At 47.8% G+C, this 17,263-nt stretch overlaps 1 protein-coding gene across 1 annotated transcript; it reads left to right on the top strand.

The window, feature by feature from the left end:
* Window positions 1-463: 463 nt before the first annotated feature.
* On the top strand, window positions 464-11,779 carry LOC133132634 (diablo homolog, mitochondrial-like). Its single transcript, XM_061248196.1, has 6 exons — window positions 464-769; window positions 1,187-1,319; window positions 1,906-2,034; window positions 7,798-7,908; window positions 9,081-9,177; window positions 10,180-11,779. The coding sequence occupies exons 1-6, from the start codon at window positions 645-647 to the stop codon at window positions 10,374-10,376; spliced, it is 792 nt and encodes a 263-aa protein (XP_061104180.1). The 5' UTR covers window positions 464-644; the 3' UTR covers window positions 10,377-11,779.
* The last annotated feature ends 5,484 nt before the right edge of the window (window positions 11,780-17,263 follow it).

Raw genomic sequence — 17,263 nt, 5'->3', positions numbered from 1 at the left:
CTAAAAACATTTAAAAAGTGTGTTTTAACCTAATTTGTGAGCGCGACCTTTTAGAAATCCTCGTGATTAGAGCTGTGTCATTCTCATGCTACAAGCACTCAGATATAGGCTATACATTATTTTATTTTAGGTTATTTTAGTTTATTGGAATTTAATAGTCACAATACACGATATGCAGCTATTCCATATAGCTAATGAGGCTAACACACACCAAACTCAACATGTTTGTGAGTGATGATCTTAGACAGCGATGGGCAAGGCGGGCTGTATTTGTTACTGGCTATCAAACCAACTTCCGCTCTGAAATATTTAATTAGCTCAATCAAATTCCGTGATATAACCAGCAGCTGATAAATGTTCTTGTCTTGTAGTATTTTGGTGTGGTCTAATATAGTGTGAATTGTTCATGGTGCATATGGCTTATTAGGTGATTGAGCCAGGGTAACTAGAGGCAGCAAAATCCTGCATGCACACCGGCCCTCCAGGACTGGAGTTGCCCATCCCTGTTAGTACGTCAAGCTCATTTTCCACAAATGGTTGCTTGTCAAGAACCAGATATTCACATTTTCACCCACCGTTCAGTCTAAGGTTTAGCAAATATTCCGTAAACTTGAATCTACCACTGATTCAGTGTTGTGGTTCTTATGCAATTATGTTCATTTCCCCGATGTGTAACTTGGGGGATTTTAGACAGACGGACCGACTTCCTGTTATTCAGTTGCAGTATGGCTGCCTTCAGGAGGAGTATATTTTCTTTCGGTCTGTTGAGGTATGTTAATGTTAATTCATTTTTTTCCCTCTGTGTAACGTTCTAATTAAAATGTAATTTAGCATTCTTTTCGGAGTGTTGTTCCAACGGAATAACCATATTTTTAGGTGACAGTAGCTATTATGACAAGCTAAGAAGGTAGGCTTCTGACAACCAAAATAGATCAATGAAAAGATCGATTGCTAGCTAGTTCGGTTCCTGATTTGACGTCTGGTCGATTTTTATTGATTATTAGTTTTGTACATATGTGTTGTCAGCCAATAAAAAAAAAAAATAGGCTATTTCCAGTAAAAAGAGGAAGTTTACTGACCGAACTACGTAGCTAGAGTGACAAAGCCATGTTGATTGAATTGCGTTTATTGTCGTCATGTGCTCTTGATGTTGTTGTAAGGTTCGCGTGAACTGCTTTACCCCCAGAAACACAGAGCAACTTCTGCGAAGCGGTAACAGCGCGGCGCGGCAGCGGTTGACTGGCTTCCCCGCGGCGGTTCGGAAGAACTGGATTTCCCTGTGTACGGCTGGGGGGCTGTGTGCGGTTCCGTTCACGCAGGTTTGTTGTCTCACAAGCTAGCTGGCTGTGTAGTCTAGAAAATGTTTCGATTGTCAGGAGCTACTTTCGTCATATTCAGTAAACTGAACCCATAACGACTTCTTGGAATTGGGGGGCGTGGTTCAACGAAGCAATAACGTAGGCATTCAGAAGATTGATCTAAAGTTAATAAAAAAAAAGTCTGTCTCCGACGTCTTCAACGATTGGTGCCAAGCCCGAACTAAAGCAGTTCTATTTACAGTGCCCTCCACGATGTTTGGGACAAAGACAAACAATTTTTTTCCTTGATTTCGCTCTGTGCTGTCGTTTCTACACAGTGTATGAAGATCCCTTTTAATATAGGCTGAGAATCTGCACTTCAACCACATCGTTTGTACAATCGCTTGTACAAATAGTGGAAATCTATAATTGTGGGGTACAGGGCCAAATCAAGAAAACATATATTTCTCCCAAACATCGGGGCCACTATGTTTAAACGTCCTTTGTGTACCGTTTGAAAGCAGTACTGCGTCACACCTCCCAGACCTATTGAAACGCAGTCAGCGTCGCGGTCTGTTAACTGACGGCTGTGTTCTTCGGTCCTCAGAAACAGGGCGAGGGTCTCTCGCACGAGGCTTTGGTCCGTCGGGCGTCGTCTCTGGTCACCGACAGCGCCAATACATTCCTCTCCCAGACCACTCTGGCCCTGGTAGACTCACTCACTCAGTATGTTAAGGTAAGGAGGCTTGAATGGACATTAGCCAAAGGTAAATAATTGCACAGTTTTGACCGTGTGTTGTGTTTGTACAGACCGTGTGTGGATGTGTTGTGTTCGTACAGATGGTGTGTGGTTGTGTTGGTATAGACAGTGTTTGGTTGTGTTTGTACAGACGGTGTGTGGCTGTGTTGTGCTGGTACAGACGTTGTGTTGTTGGTACAGACGGTGTGTGGTTGTGTTGGTACAGACGGTGTGTGGTTGTGTTGTTGGTACAGACGGTGTGTGGTTGTGTTGTTGGTACAGACGGTGTGTGGTTGTGGTGTTGGTACAGACAGTGTGTGGTTGTGTTGGTACAGATGGTGTGTGGTTGTGTTGTTGGTACAGACAGTGTGTGGTTGTGTTGTTGGTACAGATGTTGTGTTGTTGGTACAGACAGTGTGTAGTTGTGTTGTTGGTACAGACAGTGTGTGGGTTTGTTGTTGGTACAGACAGTGTGTGGTTGTGTTGTTGGTACAGACAGTGTGTAGTTGTGTTGTTGGTACAGACAGTGTGTGGTTGTGTTGTTGGTACAGATGGTGTGTGGTTGTGTTGTTGGTACAGACGGTGTGTAGTTGTGTTGTTGGTACAGACAGTGTGTGGTTGTGTTGGTATAGCTGTTGTGTTGTTGGTACAGACAGTGTGTGGTTGTGTTGTTGGTACAGACAGTGTGTGGTTGTGTTGTTGGTACAGACAGTGTGTGGTTGTGTTGTTGGTACAGACAGTGTGTGGTTGTGTTGGTACAGATGTTGTGTTGTTGGTACAGATGGTGTGTAGTTGTGTTGTTGGTACAGACTGTGGTTGTGTTGTTGGTATAGATGTTGTGTTGTTGGTACAGACAGTGTGTGGTTGTGTTGTTGGTACAGACAGTGTGTGGTTGTGTTGTTGGTACAGACGGTGTGTGGTTGTATTGGTACAGATGGTGTGTGGTTGTGTTGTTGGTACAGACAGTGTGTGGTTGTGTTGTTGGTACAGACGGTGTGTGGTTGTATTGGTACAGATGGTGTGTGGTTGTGTTGTTGGTACAGACGGTGTGTGGTTGTGTTGTTGGTACGGACAGTGTGTGGTTTTGTTGTTGGTACAGACAGTGTGTGGTTGTGTTGTTGGTACAGACGGTGTGTGGTTGTGTTGTTGGTACGGACAGTGTGTGGTTGTGTTGTTGGTACAGACAGTGTGTGGTTGTGTTGTTGGTACAGACAGTGTGTGGTTGTGTTGGTACAGACGGTGTGTGGTTGTGTTGTTGGTACAGACAGTGTGTGGTTGTGTTGTTGGTACAGACGGTGTGTGGTTGTGTTGTTGGTACGGACAGTGTGTGGTTGTGTTGTTGGTACAGACGGTGTGTGGTTGTGTTGTTGGTACGGACAGTGTGTGGTTGTGTTGTTGGTACAGTGTGTGGTTGTGTTGTTGGTACAGATGGTGTGTGGTTGTGTTGTAGGTACAGACTGTGGTTGTGTTGTTGGTATAGATGTTGTGTTGTTGGTACAGACAGTGTGTGGTTGTGTTGTTGGTACAGACGGTGTGTGGTTGTGTTGGTATAGATGTTGTGTTGTTGGTACAGACAGTGTGTGGTTGTGTTGTTGGTACAGACGGTGTGTGGTTGTATTGGTACAGATGGTGTGTGGTTGTGTTGTTGGTACAGATGGTGTATGGTTGTGTTGTTGGTACAGACAGTGTGTGGTTGTGTTGGTACAGACGGTGTGTGGTTGTGTTGTTGGTACGGACAGTGTGTGGTTGTGTTGTTGGTACAGACAGTGTGTGGTTGTGTTGTTGGTACAGACGGTGTGTGGTTGTGTTGTTGGTACGGACAGTGTGTGGTTGTGTTGTTGGTACAGACAGTGTGTGGTTGTGTTGTTGGTACAGACAGTGTGTGGTTGTGTTGGTACAGACGGTGTGTGGTTGTGTTGTTGGTACAGACAGTGTGTGGTTGTGTTGTTGGTACAGACGGTGTGTGGTTGTGTTGTTGGTACGGACAGTGTGTGGTTGTGTTGTTGGTACAGACGGTGTGTGGTTGTGTTGTTGGTACGGACAGTGTGTGGTTGTGTTGTTGGTACAGACAGTGTGTGGTTGTGTTGTTGGTACAGACAGTGTGTGGTTGTGTTGTTGCTACAGATGTTGTGTTGTTCGTACAGACAGTGTGTGGTTGTGTTGGTACAGATGTTGTGTGGTTGTGTTGTTGGTACAGATGGTGTGTGGTTGTGTTGTCGGTACAGACTGTGGTTGTGTTGTTGGTATAGATGTTGTGTTGGTACAGACAGTGTGTGGTTGTGTTGTTGGTACAGACGGTGTGTGGTTGTGTTGTTGGTACGGACAGTGTGTGGTTGTGTTGTTGGTACAGACAGTGTGTGGTTGTGTTGTTGGTACAGATGTTGTGTTGTTGGTACAGTGTGTGGTTGTGTTGTTGGTACAGATGGTGTGTGGTTGTGTTGTAGGTACAGACTGTGGTTGTGTTGTTGGTATAGATGTTGTGTTGTTGGTACAGACAGTGTGTGGTTGTGTTGTTGGTACAGACAGTGTGTGGTTGTGTTGTTGGTACAGACAGTGTGTGGTTGTGTTGTTGGTACAGACGGTGTGTGGTTGTGTTGGTATAGATGTTGTGTTGTTGGTACAGACAGTGTGTGGTTGTGTTGTTGGTACAGACGGTGTGTGGTTGTATTGGTACAGATGGTGTGTGGTTGTGTTGTTGGTACAGACAGTGTGTGGTTGTGTTGTTGGTACAGACGGTGTGTGGTTGTGTTGTTGGTACGGACAGTGTGTGGTTGTGTTGTTGGTACAGACAGTGTGTGGTTGTGTTGTTGGTACAGACAGTGTGTGGTTGTGTTGTTGCTACAGATGTTGTGTTGTTCGTACAGACAGTGTGTGGTTGTGTTGGTACAGATGTTGTGTGGTTGTGTTGTTGGTACAGATGGTGTGTGGTTGTGCTGTAGGTACAGACTGTGGTTGTGTTGTTGGTATAGATGTTGTGTTGGTACAGACAGTGTGTGGTTGTGTTGTTGGTACAGACGGTGTGTGGTTGTGTTGTTGGTACGGACAGTGTGTGGTTGTGTTGTTGGTACAGACAGTGTGTGGTTGTGTTGTTGGTACAGATTTTGTGTTGTTGGTACAGTGTGTGGTTGTGTTGGTACAGATGTTGTGTGGTTGTGTTGTTGGTACAGATGGTGTGTGGTTGTGTTGTCGGTACAGACTGTGGTTGTGTTGTTGGTATAGATGTTGTGTTGTTGGTACAGACAGTGTGTGGTTGTGTTGTTGGTACAGACAGTGTGTGGTTGTGTTGTTGGTACAGACAGTGTGTGGTTGTGTTGTTGGTACAGACGGTGTGTGGTTGTGTTGGTATAGATGTTGTGTTGTTGGTACAGACAGTGTGTGGTTGTGTTGTTGGTACAGACGGTGTGCGGTTGTATTGGTACATACGGTGTGTGGTTGTGTTGTTGGTACAGACAGTGTGTGGTTGTGTTGTTGGTACAGATGGTGTATGGTTGTGTTGTTGGTACAGACAGCGTGTGGTTGTGTTGTTGGTACATACGGTGTGTGGTTGTGTTGTTCGTACAGATGGTGTGTGGTTGTGTTGTTGGTACAGACGGTGTGTGGTTGTGTTGTTGGTACAGACGGTGTGTGGTTGTGTTGGTACAGACGGTGTGTGGTTGTGTTGGTACAGACGGTGTGTGGTTGTGTTGTTCGTACAGATGGTGTGTGGTTGTGTTGTTGGTACAGACGGTGTGCGGTTGTGTTGGTACAGACGGTGTGTGGTTGTATTGGTACAGACGGTGTGTGGTTGTGTTGGTACAGACGGTGTGTGGTTGTGTTGTTGGTACAGACGGTGTGTGGTTGTGTTGTTGGTACAGACGGTGTGTGGTTGTGTTGGTACAGACGGTGTGCGGTTGTGTTGGTACAGACGGTGTGTGGTTGTGTTGTTGGTACAGACGGTGTGTGGTTGTGTTGTTGGTACAGACAGTGTGTGGTTGTGTTGGTACAGATGTTGTGTTGTTGGTACAGACGGTGTGTGGTTGTGTTGTTGGTACAGACGGTGTGTGGTTGTGTTGTTGGTACAGACGGTGTGTGGTTGTGTTGGTACAGACGGTGTGTGGTTATGTTGGTACAGACGGTGTGTGGTTGTGTTGTTGGTACAGACGGTGTGTGGTTGTGTTGGTACAGACGGTGTGTGGTTGTGTTGTTGGTACAGACGGTGTGTGGTTATGTTGGTACAGACGGTGTGTGGTTGTGTTGTTGGTACAGACGGTGTGTGGTTGTGTTGGTACAGACGGTGTGTGGTTGTGTTGGTACAGACGGTGTGCGGTTGTGTTGGTACAGACGGTGTGCGGTTGGTACAGACGGTGTGCGGTTGTGTTGGTACAGACGGTGTGTGGTTGTGTTGGTACAGACAGTGTGCGGTTGTGTTGGTACAGACGGTGTGTGGTTGTGTTGGTACAGACGGTGTGTGGTTGTGTTGGTACAGACGGTGTGTGGTTGTGTTGTTGGTACAGACGGTGTGTGGTTGTGTTGGTACAGACGGTGTGTGGTTGTGTTGGTACAGACGGTGTGTGGTTGTGTTGGTACAGACGGTGTGCGGTTGTGTTGGTACAGACGGTGTGCGGTTGTGTTGGTACAGATGTTGTGTTGTTGGTACAGACGGTGTGCGGTTGTGTTGGTACAGACGGTGTGTGGTTGTGTTGGTACAGACGGTGTGTGGTTGTGTTGGTACAGACGGTGTGTGGTTGTGTTGTTGGTACAGACGGTGTGTGGTTGTGTTGTTGGTACAGACGGTGTGCGGTTGTGTTGGTACAGACAGTGTGTGGTTGTGTTGTTGGTACAGACGGTGTGCGGTTGTGTTGGTACAGACGGTGTGTGGTTGTGTTGTTGGTACAGACGGTGTGTGGTTGTGTTGGTACAGACAGTGTGTGGTTGTGTTGTTGGTACAGACGGTGTGCGGTTGTGTTGTTGGTACAGACGGTGTGCGGTTGTGTTGTTGGTACAGACGGTGTGTGGTTGTGTTGGTACAGACGGTGTGTGGTTGTGTTGGTACAGACGGTGTGCGGTTGTGTTGGTACAGACGGTGTGCGGTTGTGTTGGTACAGACGGTGTGTGGTTGTGTTGGTACAGACGGTGTGCGGTTGTGTTGGTACAGACGGTGTGTGGTTGTGTTGTTGGTACAGACGGTGTGTGGTTGTGTTGGTACAGACGGTGTGTGGTTGTGTTGGTACAGATGGTGTGTGGTTGTGTTGGTACAGACGGTGTGTGGTTGTGTTGGTACAGACGGTGTGTGGTTGTGTTGTTGGTACAGACGGTGTGTGGTTGTGTTGTTGGTACAGACGGTGTGTGGTTATGTTGGTACAGACGGTGTGTGGTTATGTTGGTACAGACGGTGTGTGGTTGTGTTGGTACAGACGGTGTGTGGTTGTGTTGTTGGTACAGACGGTGTATGGTTGTGTTGTTGGTACAGACGGTGTATGGTTGTGTTGTTGGTACAGACGGTGTGTGGTTGTGTTGGTACAGACGGTGTGTGGTTGTGTTGGTACAGACGGTGTGTGGATGTGTTGGTACAGACGGTGTGTGGATGTGTTGGTACAGACGGTGTGCGGTTGTGTTGGTACAGACGGTGTGCGGTTGTGTTGGTACAGACGGTGTGTGGTTGTGTTGTTGGTACAGACGGTGTGCGGTTGTGTTGGTACAGACGGTGTGTGGTTGTGTTGGTACAGACGGTGTGTGGTTGTGTTGGTACAGACGGTGTGCGGTTGTGTTGTGTTCCTGCAGGCTGCACACATGCTCGTGGCCTTGCAGAAGCGCTACGTGGCGTCCGTCACTCGGCTGAACCCCTCAGAGGAGCACGCCGTGTGGGAGGTCATCATTCGCCAGCGAGCTGAGGTGGGCGTCGTCCTCATTAGTCATGTGACTGAAGGGTCAGGGGTCACGTTCTGCTAAAACTGGGCCTAGGTTTAAGTCAAAAACGGGGGTTAGTATTAAAAATAATCATAGTGTATTTTATTTTATGCCTCATTATTTTTCTTAATTTAGCCTTTTCATAAATGCATGATGTGTATGTATCCTGTATATCTGATGCGTTCGTAATGTTTGACATTTTGTCCTCTGGTTCAGTACCATTCCCAAAATGGTAACCAAAGGTGCATCTTCCTTCTGAAAGTAATTTTCAACAATTGACAATTCTATACATGTTATTGGTGCATGGACTGATGAGGAGATACTGATCCCTCATATGGTTAATGCGGTAAATATGGTGAGCTGGTGGTTGGCACAGTCATCTGGATATACTGGATCCTGTCTGTGTGTTCTCTCCGGGTCGGTGTGGATTTCTTCCAGGTTCCTCCCACAGCCTAAACGCATGCATGCTCTGGGTCCTACATGCAGAAGAGCCAGATCTCAGCGTGACTGCTCCGGTTCAAAAAGGCTCATATTCTGGAATTGTGCAGTCAGAGAGAACCCTTTCAAACCCTTTGAAAGCTGAGTCACGTCTCAGCTATCTCAAGGATATTTCCTTTAATAGACTCCCTCTCCCCCTCTCCCTCCCTCTCTCTCTCCCTCTCCCTCTCTCCCTCCCTCCCTCTCTCCCTCCCTCCCTCTCTCCCTCCCTCTCCCTCTCCCTCCCCCTCTCTCCCTCTCTCTCCCTCTCTCTCACTCCCTCCCTCTCCCCCTCTCCCTCCCTCCCTCTCCCCCTCTCCCTCCCTCCCTCTCCCCCTCTCCCTCCCTCCCTCTCCCCCTCTCCCTCCCTCTCTCCCTCTCTCTCTCTCCCTCTCTCTCCCTCTCTCTCCCTCCCTCTCCCCCTCTCCCTCCCTCTCCCCCTCTCCCTCCCTCCCTCTCTCTCTCTCTCTCCCTCTCTCCCTCCCTCTCCCTCCCTCCCTCTCTCTCCCTCCCCCTCCCTCCCTCTCTCCCTCCCCCTCCCTCTCCCTCCCTCTCTCCCTCCCTCCCTCCCTCTCTCTCTCTCTCTCCCTCCCTCTCTCCCTCCCTCCCTCCCTCTCTCTCTCTCTCCCTCTCCCTCTCTCTCCCTCTCTCTCCCTCTCTCTCTCTCTCTCTCTCTCTAGGTAAGAGAAAAGCGTGATGACTGCAAGCAATTTGAGTCCACCTGGATGAAGGCCATCAACCTGTGTGAACTGGCAGCTGAGGCAGCATACAACGCAGGTGTGTGTGTGTGTGTGTGAGTGTGTACATATTTGAACGTGTGTGTCTGTGCGTGTGTGTGTGTGTGTGTCTGTCTGTGTGTGTGTGTCTGTGTGTGCGTGTGTGTGTGTCTGTCTGTCTGTGTGTGTCTGTGCGTGTGTGTGAGTGTGTGTGTCTGTGTGTGTGTGCGTGTGTGTGTGTGTGTGTGTGTCTGTCCGTGTGTGTGAGTGTGTGTGTGTGTGTGTGTGTGTCTGTGTGTGCGTGCGTGTGAGTGTGTGTGTCTGTGTGTGCGTGCGTGTGTGTCTGTGTGTGTGTGTGTCTGTGTGTGTGAGTGTGTGTGTGTGTGTCTGTGTGTGCGTGCGTGTGAGTGTGTGTGTATGTGTGTGCGTGCGTGTGAGTGTGTGTGTGTCTGTGTGTGCGTGCGTGTGAGTGTGTGTGTGTGTGTGTCTGTGTGTGCGTGCGTGTGTGTGTGTCTGTGCGTGTGTGTCTGTGTGTGTGTGTGTGCGTGTGAGTGTGTGTGTCTGTGTGTGTGTGCGTGCGTGTGTGTGTGTGTGTCTGTGCGTGTGTGTGAGTGTGTGTGTGTGTGTCTGTGTGTGCGTGTGTCTGTCTGTCTGTGTGTGTCTGTGCGTGTGTGTGTCTGTGCGTGTGTGTGAGTGTGTGTCTGTGTGTGCGTGCGTGTGTGTGTGTGTCTGTCCGTGTGTGTGTGTGTGTGTGTGTGTGTCTGTGTGTGCGTGTGAGTGTGTGTGTGTGTCTGTGTGTGCGTGTGTGTGTGTCTGTGCGTGTGCGTGTCTGTGTGTGTGTGCGTGCGTGTGAGTGTGTGTGTGTGTCTGTGTGCGTGTGTGTGTGTGTGTGAGTGTGCGTGAGTGTCTGTGCGTGTCTGTGCGTGTCTGTGCGTGTCTGTGCGTGTGTGCATGCGTGTGTAAATGTGTGTGGTGATGCGGGGTATAATGTGTCATTTGGAGGATTAAACATTTACCTGCTGATAGGAGATCAGGCTGAGTGTGTTGGTGGGTCTCCCCATAGGAGCGGACCAGGCCTCAGTCACGGCCCGGTCCAGCCTGCAGGTGGCGCTGTCTCACGTGGAGCAGGCTCAGCAGCGCGCCCTGGAGGCTGACCGGCTGCTGGAGGAGTTCCGCGCGGAGAAGGCGGAGAGGACCGCCCACCTGGCCTCCGCACCTGCGGAGGAGGACGTTCCAGAAGCCTACCTGCGCGAGGACTGACCTCCTCCTCCTCCTCATCCCCCTCCTCCTCTCCATCCTCCTCCTCTTCCTCCTCCCCCTACCCCAGAGGAGATCTCTCGCACTGATAATCCCCGAAAAAACCCCCTTTACACTCCCGTACACTGGACCCACTCAGTCTCCTCTGTCCCAGCACACCCTCACCTGGGTTCCAATAGCATTTATAATAATATTTTTTATCTAAAGCAACTTACAGTTGATTGGACTAAACGCTGGGGACAATCCCCCCTGGAGCAATGTGGGGGTTAAGGGCCTTGCTTAAGGGCCTAACAGCTGTGCTGATCTTATCGTGGCTACACTAGGGCTTGAACCACCAACCTTCTGGGTCCCATATTTACTTTGGTTCAAATACTTTTCTGTGCTCTATTGATCTTGCCTGGCGCAATTGAGCCTGCAAACAGGAGCTATACAGGGTTTATACTTTTTGGGATGATTTATCTTCATCCGTTTCAATGCACCAGGCAAGCTTAGCTCAAATGCAGAAAAGTATTTGAATCCCTCACAAATACTATTTGAACTCAGGTCTGTATGGCACTACTGTTCACTCTACCTTCTTGGAGAGCTACCTGGGAAATCTGCCAGGTTTTTGTCTTGGAATCGGCAACCAATTCAGACCCGAGAATGTGTGTGTGTGTGTATGTGTATGTGTATGTGTCTGTGTGTGTGTGTGTGTGTGTGTGTGTGTATGTGTGTCGACTGCTATAACCCTTTGAAGAATAGAATTATATTTTTCTGGAATCTTCAGTGTTCTAGAACTCCACTGACTTCAGTCACCAGTAGTGATCAGCATTAGAATTTAGAAGTTAAGAGCATTCTAATCACACAGTTGTGATCTCAGGACTTGAGGGGTTAATTTATCAGTTCGTTGGTGCGTAACGAAACCCAGCAAACGCCCCAGCTCTCCGAGAGTTAGAGTGAGTATCTGTGACCTTTACCCTCACGCCACCCCACACACTCACCCCTGTAACTGCCCTTGGTGGCCACTGGTGACACCACAGCTGAAAAGGTTGCCTTTTTAGAGGCTTTAAACATGGCAATCCACAGCTCAGCCACTCTACATTCACACAGATCAGGGTCTTCATCTGATTTTGTCCCATTGCAGCGCCATGCAAAATGAGGAGCACACTCAACTTCATGTTTTTGTTTTTTTTTGTTTCTTTTGTTTGTTTTTTTTTCGTTTTGGGAGGAAGTTTGTCTTTATACCAGAGGGTTAATTGGGAAATTGAGACGTCACAGTCTGACTGTGCGTCGTGCACGTGCCTGTGAGTCTTTGTATGTGCCTGTGAGTGTATGTCTGTTTTTGCATGTAATGGTATGAGCCTTAGTTTGTTTATGTAAATGCAGAAATGCTAAATAATTAAAGACGTTTTGCGTCTTTTTCCGTTCTTGTTTCTTTTTTTTTCAAACAAATTTGTCCTGTGAAACCGTCAGGGATAGGTGGATCCGAATGGTGTTTCTTTTAGTTCCAGTTCTTTTGTGGGTCATGGCGGCACGCGCCCCCTGCCAATATTTCACTGCGTCAGCACTCTCTCATACTTTCTCCACGAGAAACAAACGGCATCTTCCTCCCGCGCGTGTTCTCAAATCCCCGCGTTTGTTACGCTGCGTTCTTTTCCACATTCTCAGTTTCTCGAACCTTTTTCTGACCTCGGTCTGCTCTTGACTTCGTCAATCTCTTTCCACGCCTCGGTGACGCCTGGAAGGCAGCAGGTTCAGCTCAGCCGACCGCCTTGAACCTCGACTTTGCTGTCTGCTCTTCTCCATGCTATAGCCACGCTTGTAGCTAAGCACGCTGTTGACGAATGACAGTGGACTACCACCTTTTAATCACTTCCAATTAGTGATCCCCGTATGAGGTTATTGTGATGTAGCTAGCATACGCCAAAAGCACTAATAATTTGCTTTGCGACGGCAGTCCATCAGTCGAATTTTGTAAATGCTAGCATTCGATTACGGTCAACGGCGCCTAAAATTTCCGTCGCACCTCCATGAACGACAAAAGTCCCACTATAGGACCGATTTAAATGTCTAAAAGTTATAAATTGGTAGTTATATATTAATTATTACTATTACAGTAGAGAGATACGATAGCCTAATTCATGTCGAAATTAATATCCGGATAATGTGTTCAACAGCCAATAGGTAGGCCTATGTCGACGGGTGCGTAGGAGTGCATACTACGTGGGCTACATCTAGAATCGCGGTAGGCTATAGCGAGAACACCGTTATGAATATATTCAATTAGCCTCAGGCAAGCGCGATTAATACAAATAACATTTTTAACCAACATTTCTTCTTGTTTGTTGAATAAAACAATGCCAGTTTCACAGACACAGGTTAAGCCTATTCCAAAACTATGTTCCATTTTCAATTGAGATTCTGCACATGCACATCTGTTTAGTCCAGGACTACGCTGAATCTATGTCTGTGAAAACGGCCCCAAATGTTACAAACATGTAGGCTACCTCATGAAAAAGGCAAACGGGTAAAATAAATGCCCTGTTAAAACCTGTTGAAAGTAGGGCGAACAAATTCTCAAATACCCCTGAGAACCAGTTAGACTAATTATGACTGCCCCGCAGTTCCGGATGCAATTTTGAGGGGGGAGTGACCAGGATCGTTGAAAGCTTACCGACTTTTAATGCGACAATCTGGACCAAAGGTGGTAGTGTCGCCATCCTACCTGCAGATGGCGCTGTGAATCCATATAATACGACGTGGGCCGCAATTAAGGTCAAGGATGAATCTTTCTGAATACAATAAAGGGCAGGATACAAAGTGGAAATGTAGGAAAGATTTGAAGAAAACCTTTCATCCTTTTTTTGAGGTTTTAAATGAAAAGGGTGAATTGCCTCTAGATTCAGTGAATAATTATGAATAATAAACAAAACACACAAGATCCGGGCTGGAGTGTAGCCTACCTGTAGCGTGCGATCTTTTAGCGGGGGGGGGCTACAGTCTCTACCGGACTGTAGCCTACCTAGCCTGTTAGCATACACTAGGGGCGCGGACGGTTAAACGTTTGACCGGTTAACCGAAACTAATTTGTAAACGGTTACAAAAAATTGATAACCGATAACCGATATTTTTTTCCTGAAGGTGAAATTGTGAGCTCAGTTTAAAATGAATGCACGTTCATCACCAGGCGTATTATTGCGGTTCTAAACTAGCAAATAGACAAGCTTCAGTAGTTTGAGCAAGCAATCTGCCATTTCAGGGGTTTAAAATGCAAACGGGGAATTGAATGATATAGTATCAGAGTTATCAAAGCATTTTTGTTGCTGTTGGTTGACTTATGGCTTATTGTAGCGTTATGTTGTTTCTAAGGTTCACAGAAGATCTGTGTTTATTTATTGACATGCAAATTCAAACTCCCGGCAAACAACGTAGCTTTCCACTACGCTGTCTCTACATAAAACATAGCAATTGGACAGATATTACGCAAAATATTACAATATGCTGTTTACATTCAATCCACAAGCTACAGTCATAAAAGCAAGCATTCTGCGGGTTTCAGAGGGTTAAGAATGCAAACACCGCATGGAATTGAATGCTACAGTAATAAAGCAATTAGGCTATTTATCCATCAGATAGTGAAAGCGAAAATTCCCTGCTTTCAGTGAAAAACCACCACGATTGCCCTGCGCCATATAAAATGCATTGGCATATAAAATGAAAGTTAACCGTTACAAAAAAATACCTGTACCTGTATGACACACGATCGACCAGCAGTTACTTATAATTATACTTATAACTCTTGAGATGGCCCAAAATAAAGTTGAAACTGCAATTAAATTTCCCAGTAATCCAGTTTAAAACTGGAATGGTAATCGGATGATTTGTCACCTCCCTAACGCAACCGGGTCACTAACGGTCCGCCGGTTTTTTGCAAATCAGCACAGGACCGGTGCGCCTGCGCACCAGGGTTTGTCCAGATACCGGTCAGCTGTGACAGAAAAGGCAGAATAGCGGGTGTAAATAGCGCGTGTCGCGCAGCTACCCGCCGTGCCGTGACGCCGATGTGCGAAGCACTGGGGCGGCGTCAGCTGCTGCCGACCGCGGCCCGACAGGTGCTTGCTGACTGGGTGAACTACGCAGGGCAGGACCGGGGAGCTGCGCTGGTACCCAGGAGGAAGGAATGATGCTGTCAGGCTTGACTGACGAGGGCGTGCGACAGTGAAGCTGTTGATGACTTTGCCTCACCGTCGCCTGGAGTCGTACCGTCGCTGGAGCTCGTGCTGCTGCCTGCGCTGGTAGCCTATCTGAGATTGTTTGACGATTCAAAGCTGAGTCATTGCCCAAAGTTATCTCAAGGATATTTCCTTTAATAGGAAAGGTTTACAGCTTTCACCTCAAAGCATTTCAAGAATCTCTCTCTCTCTCTCTCTCTCTCTCTCTCTCTCTCTTCTCTCTCTCTCTCCTCTCTCTCTCTCTCTCTCTCTCTCTCTCTCTCTCTCTCTCTCTCTCTCTCTCTCTCTCTCTCTCCTCTCTCTCTCTCTCTCTCTCTCTCTCTCTCTCTCTCTCTCTCTCTCTCTCTCTCTCTCACAGACACACACAGTAAGATTTGCATCTTGCCTGGCCATATTCTCAGCTCTGACAGCACAAGGATAATAGACAGGTAGAAAGGAGTACTTATGTAACTGTACAGTGAAATAACAGTGGGTGTATTCTCCCACAGATTCCTTCTGCAGAATGCCGTGTTCTCAGAAGAGATGGGAGAATGCAGAACGGCACTGTGGGCAGATGAAGGTGCAGGGTGCATTGTGGTCAGGATGCTGAGATAGAACTTAGAGACTATGGAGAGAAAGATGCTTCATCCAAAGCGCTGTACAATTGATGCTTCTCATTCGCCCATCCCCACGTACCAACAGTGATTGGCTGCCATGCAAGGTACCAACCAGCTCGTCAGGAGCAATTGAGGGTTAGGTGTCTTGCTTCGGGACACTTTGACACCACCAGGGCGGGATCGAACCGGCAACCCTCTGACTCCAACTGCCAACTCCAACGAGAGTACACGCGCTAGCTGAGAGTGCAGGACTGTGCATTTTGGGGGAGGGCAGGTTAGTTAGAGCGTTTCGCTACGGTTTCTGTGTTGAACGAGGCATTTCCTCCCAGCAGTGTGCAACGTTCTGCAGCGGGCTGTGAGGTGTGTGTGCTCCCGTTTGGCGGTCGGGCCCAGAGAGCGCCTTCTCAGGCACCATAGGCGCAGACCGTGCCTACGCCGGTCAATCCGCCCTCGGTTTACAACAGGACATTCAACGCGCCACCGTTTCCGTTTAAATAAACGTCTCGCTATGTTTTGTCGGGGCGATGGACGTGATGCTGCCTGGGCTTCCTCAGGGAAACGGGTCCCAGATGCACTTTGGCTTGGCCACAGCACATTCCATCCGCTAAGCCAATGGATGGGGTGCGGGGGTGGAGCCTGGGACCGGTGCCATGGTAACCCAGCCCAGTGTTTGTGTTTGCGTCTGAGTTAGTCAGGTGGCACCTGGCAGCGTCCAGCAACAACGGCAGTTCAGGAAGCTCAGCGCTACTCTGAAGGCTAAAGGGATCCAAATTAACAGTGCTTTTACTGTGGTTCCCCGGAAGACAGGCTAATTGCTATCGCACCAGCTAATGGGGATCCTTGTAATAATAAAGAATACGTGATAATTAGTGCTCGGCTGAAAGACCGCCCCGTGCCCACATCAGCTGGTTAATTCGGCGGAGATCCACACACTCTCGTGTGGGGCACATGACCTGGCTCTGTCTGCGTTCTATCTGAGTGCTTCTGAGGTATTGAGCTTCAGAGACTCCAAAGTGAAAGGGATCCAAGCAGATGCAACCTTTTTCAATCTTGGAGTATTTTCATACTTTTAAATAGTATTTTTGTGTAAAACTTCACACTTATATTTACTGCCATATGAACGGCATGTTTATGGCCCCTTTCTATGGCATTTCTGTCAACAACGTCAGTGACTTATAGTTCTATATGAGGTCTCTTGACCTTCTGCCATTCTTTGGCCCATGAGCCGAGCTCACACAGACAGGAGCCGGTGGAAGACCCTTCACGTGCAGCTTTGACAAGCGGACCGCGGCCACTCGATCAGCCACTGGGGGCCGCTAGAGAGCGATGAGTCTCGGACCCGGCCATCCAAACCCCCCCCTAAAGGCCAGTCCACACCAAGAACTATAACAACGACCATAACTTTAACCAGAACTGACGACAACACTGTGAGAATCCACATGCTGAACCGTCACCGTGACGTCAGTCGTCCCTCAGCTATGTCACCTGCAGCTTTCAACGTGACGCCCTGTAAATTCGGAAGGATTTTGATTGGCTGTCAGTGTCGACTGTGAAAGCGATCCCTGCGATATCGTTCATCACCGGCGTTGTCGTTATAGCTGTGCTATAGTCCGAACGATAAAATATGTTTATCCTTATCATTATAGTTCTTGGTGTGGGAGGGGGCCCTTACCCTGGGAAATGAATTATGTAAAAGTCAAAACTGATATAATATTTTATTTATTTTATTTACAGGTTTATTTTATTTACGCGCCTGTATTAGCCAACTGGCTAGCGCTCAGCTGCAGTCCCTGGGCAAGATGGAAAAAGCCATTAAAACAAGCCAAAGGAGAGGCCATTTGAGCAAGACAATCACATTCAGCAACAAGCATGAAAGGTCACAGGAATACAACTCTCTTCAATATAACATTTTTATTTACCCATAATTCTCTGCATACAGGGAAAAAACTACATTGGTGATGGATGCTGCCAGTCAAGCGCTGTCTTTTGAAGTGGCGAACGGCAGGACTGCAGTTTCTGTAAGAATTTCTGCAACAGAAATTGGCCCCCCCATCACACACACACACACACACACACACACACT

This window comes from Conger conger, chromosome 7 (genome assembly GCF_963514075.1).
Source record: "Conger conger chromosome 7, fConCon1.1, whole genome shotgun sequence".
NCBI classification, from domain to species: domain Eukaryota; kingdom Metazoa; phylum Chordata; class Actinopteri; order Anguilliformes; family Congridae; genus Conger; species Conger conger.
Note: the sequence above shows the minus strand (reverse complement) of the source record. Positions and strands in the feature narration are given on the sequence as shown.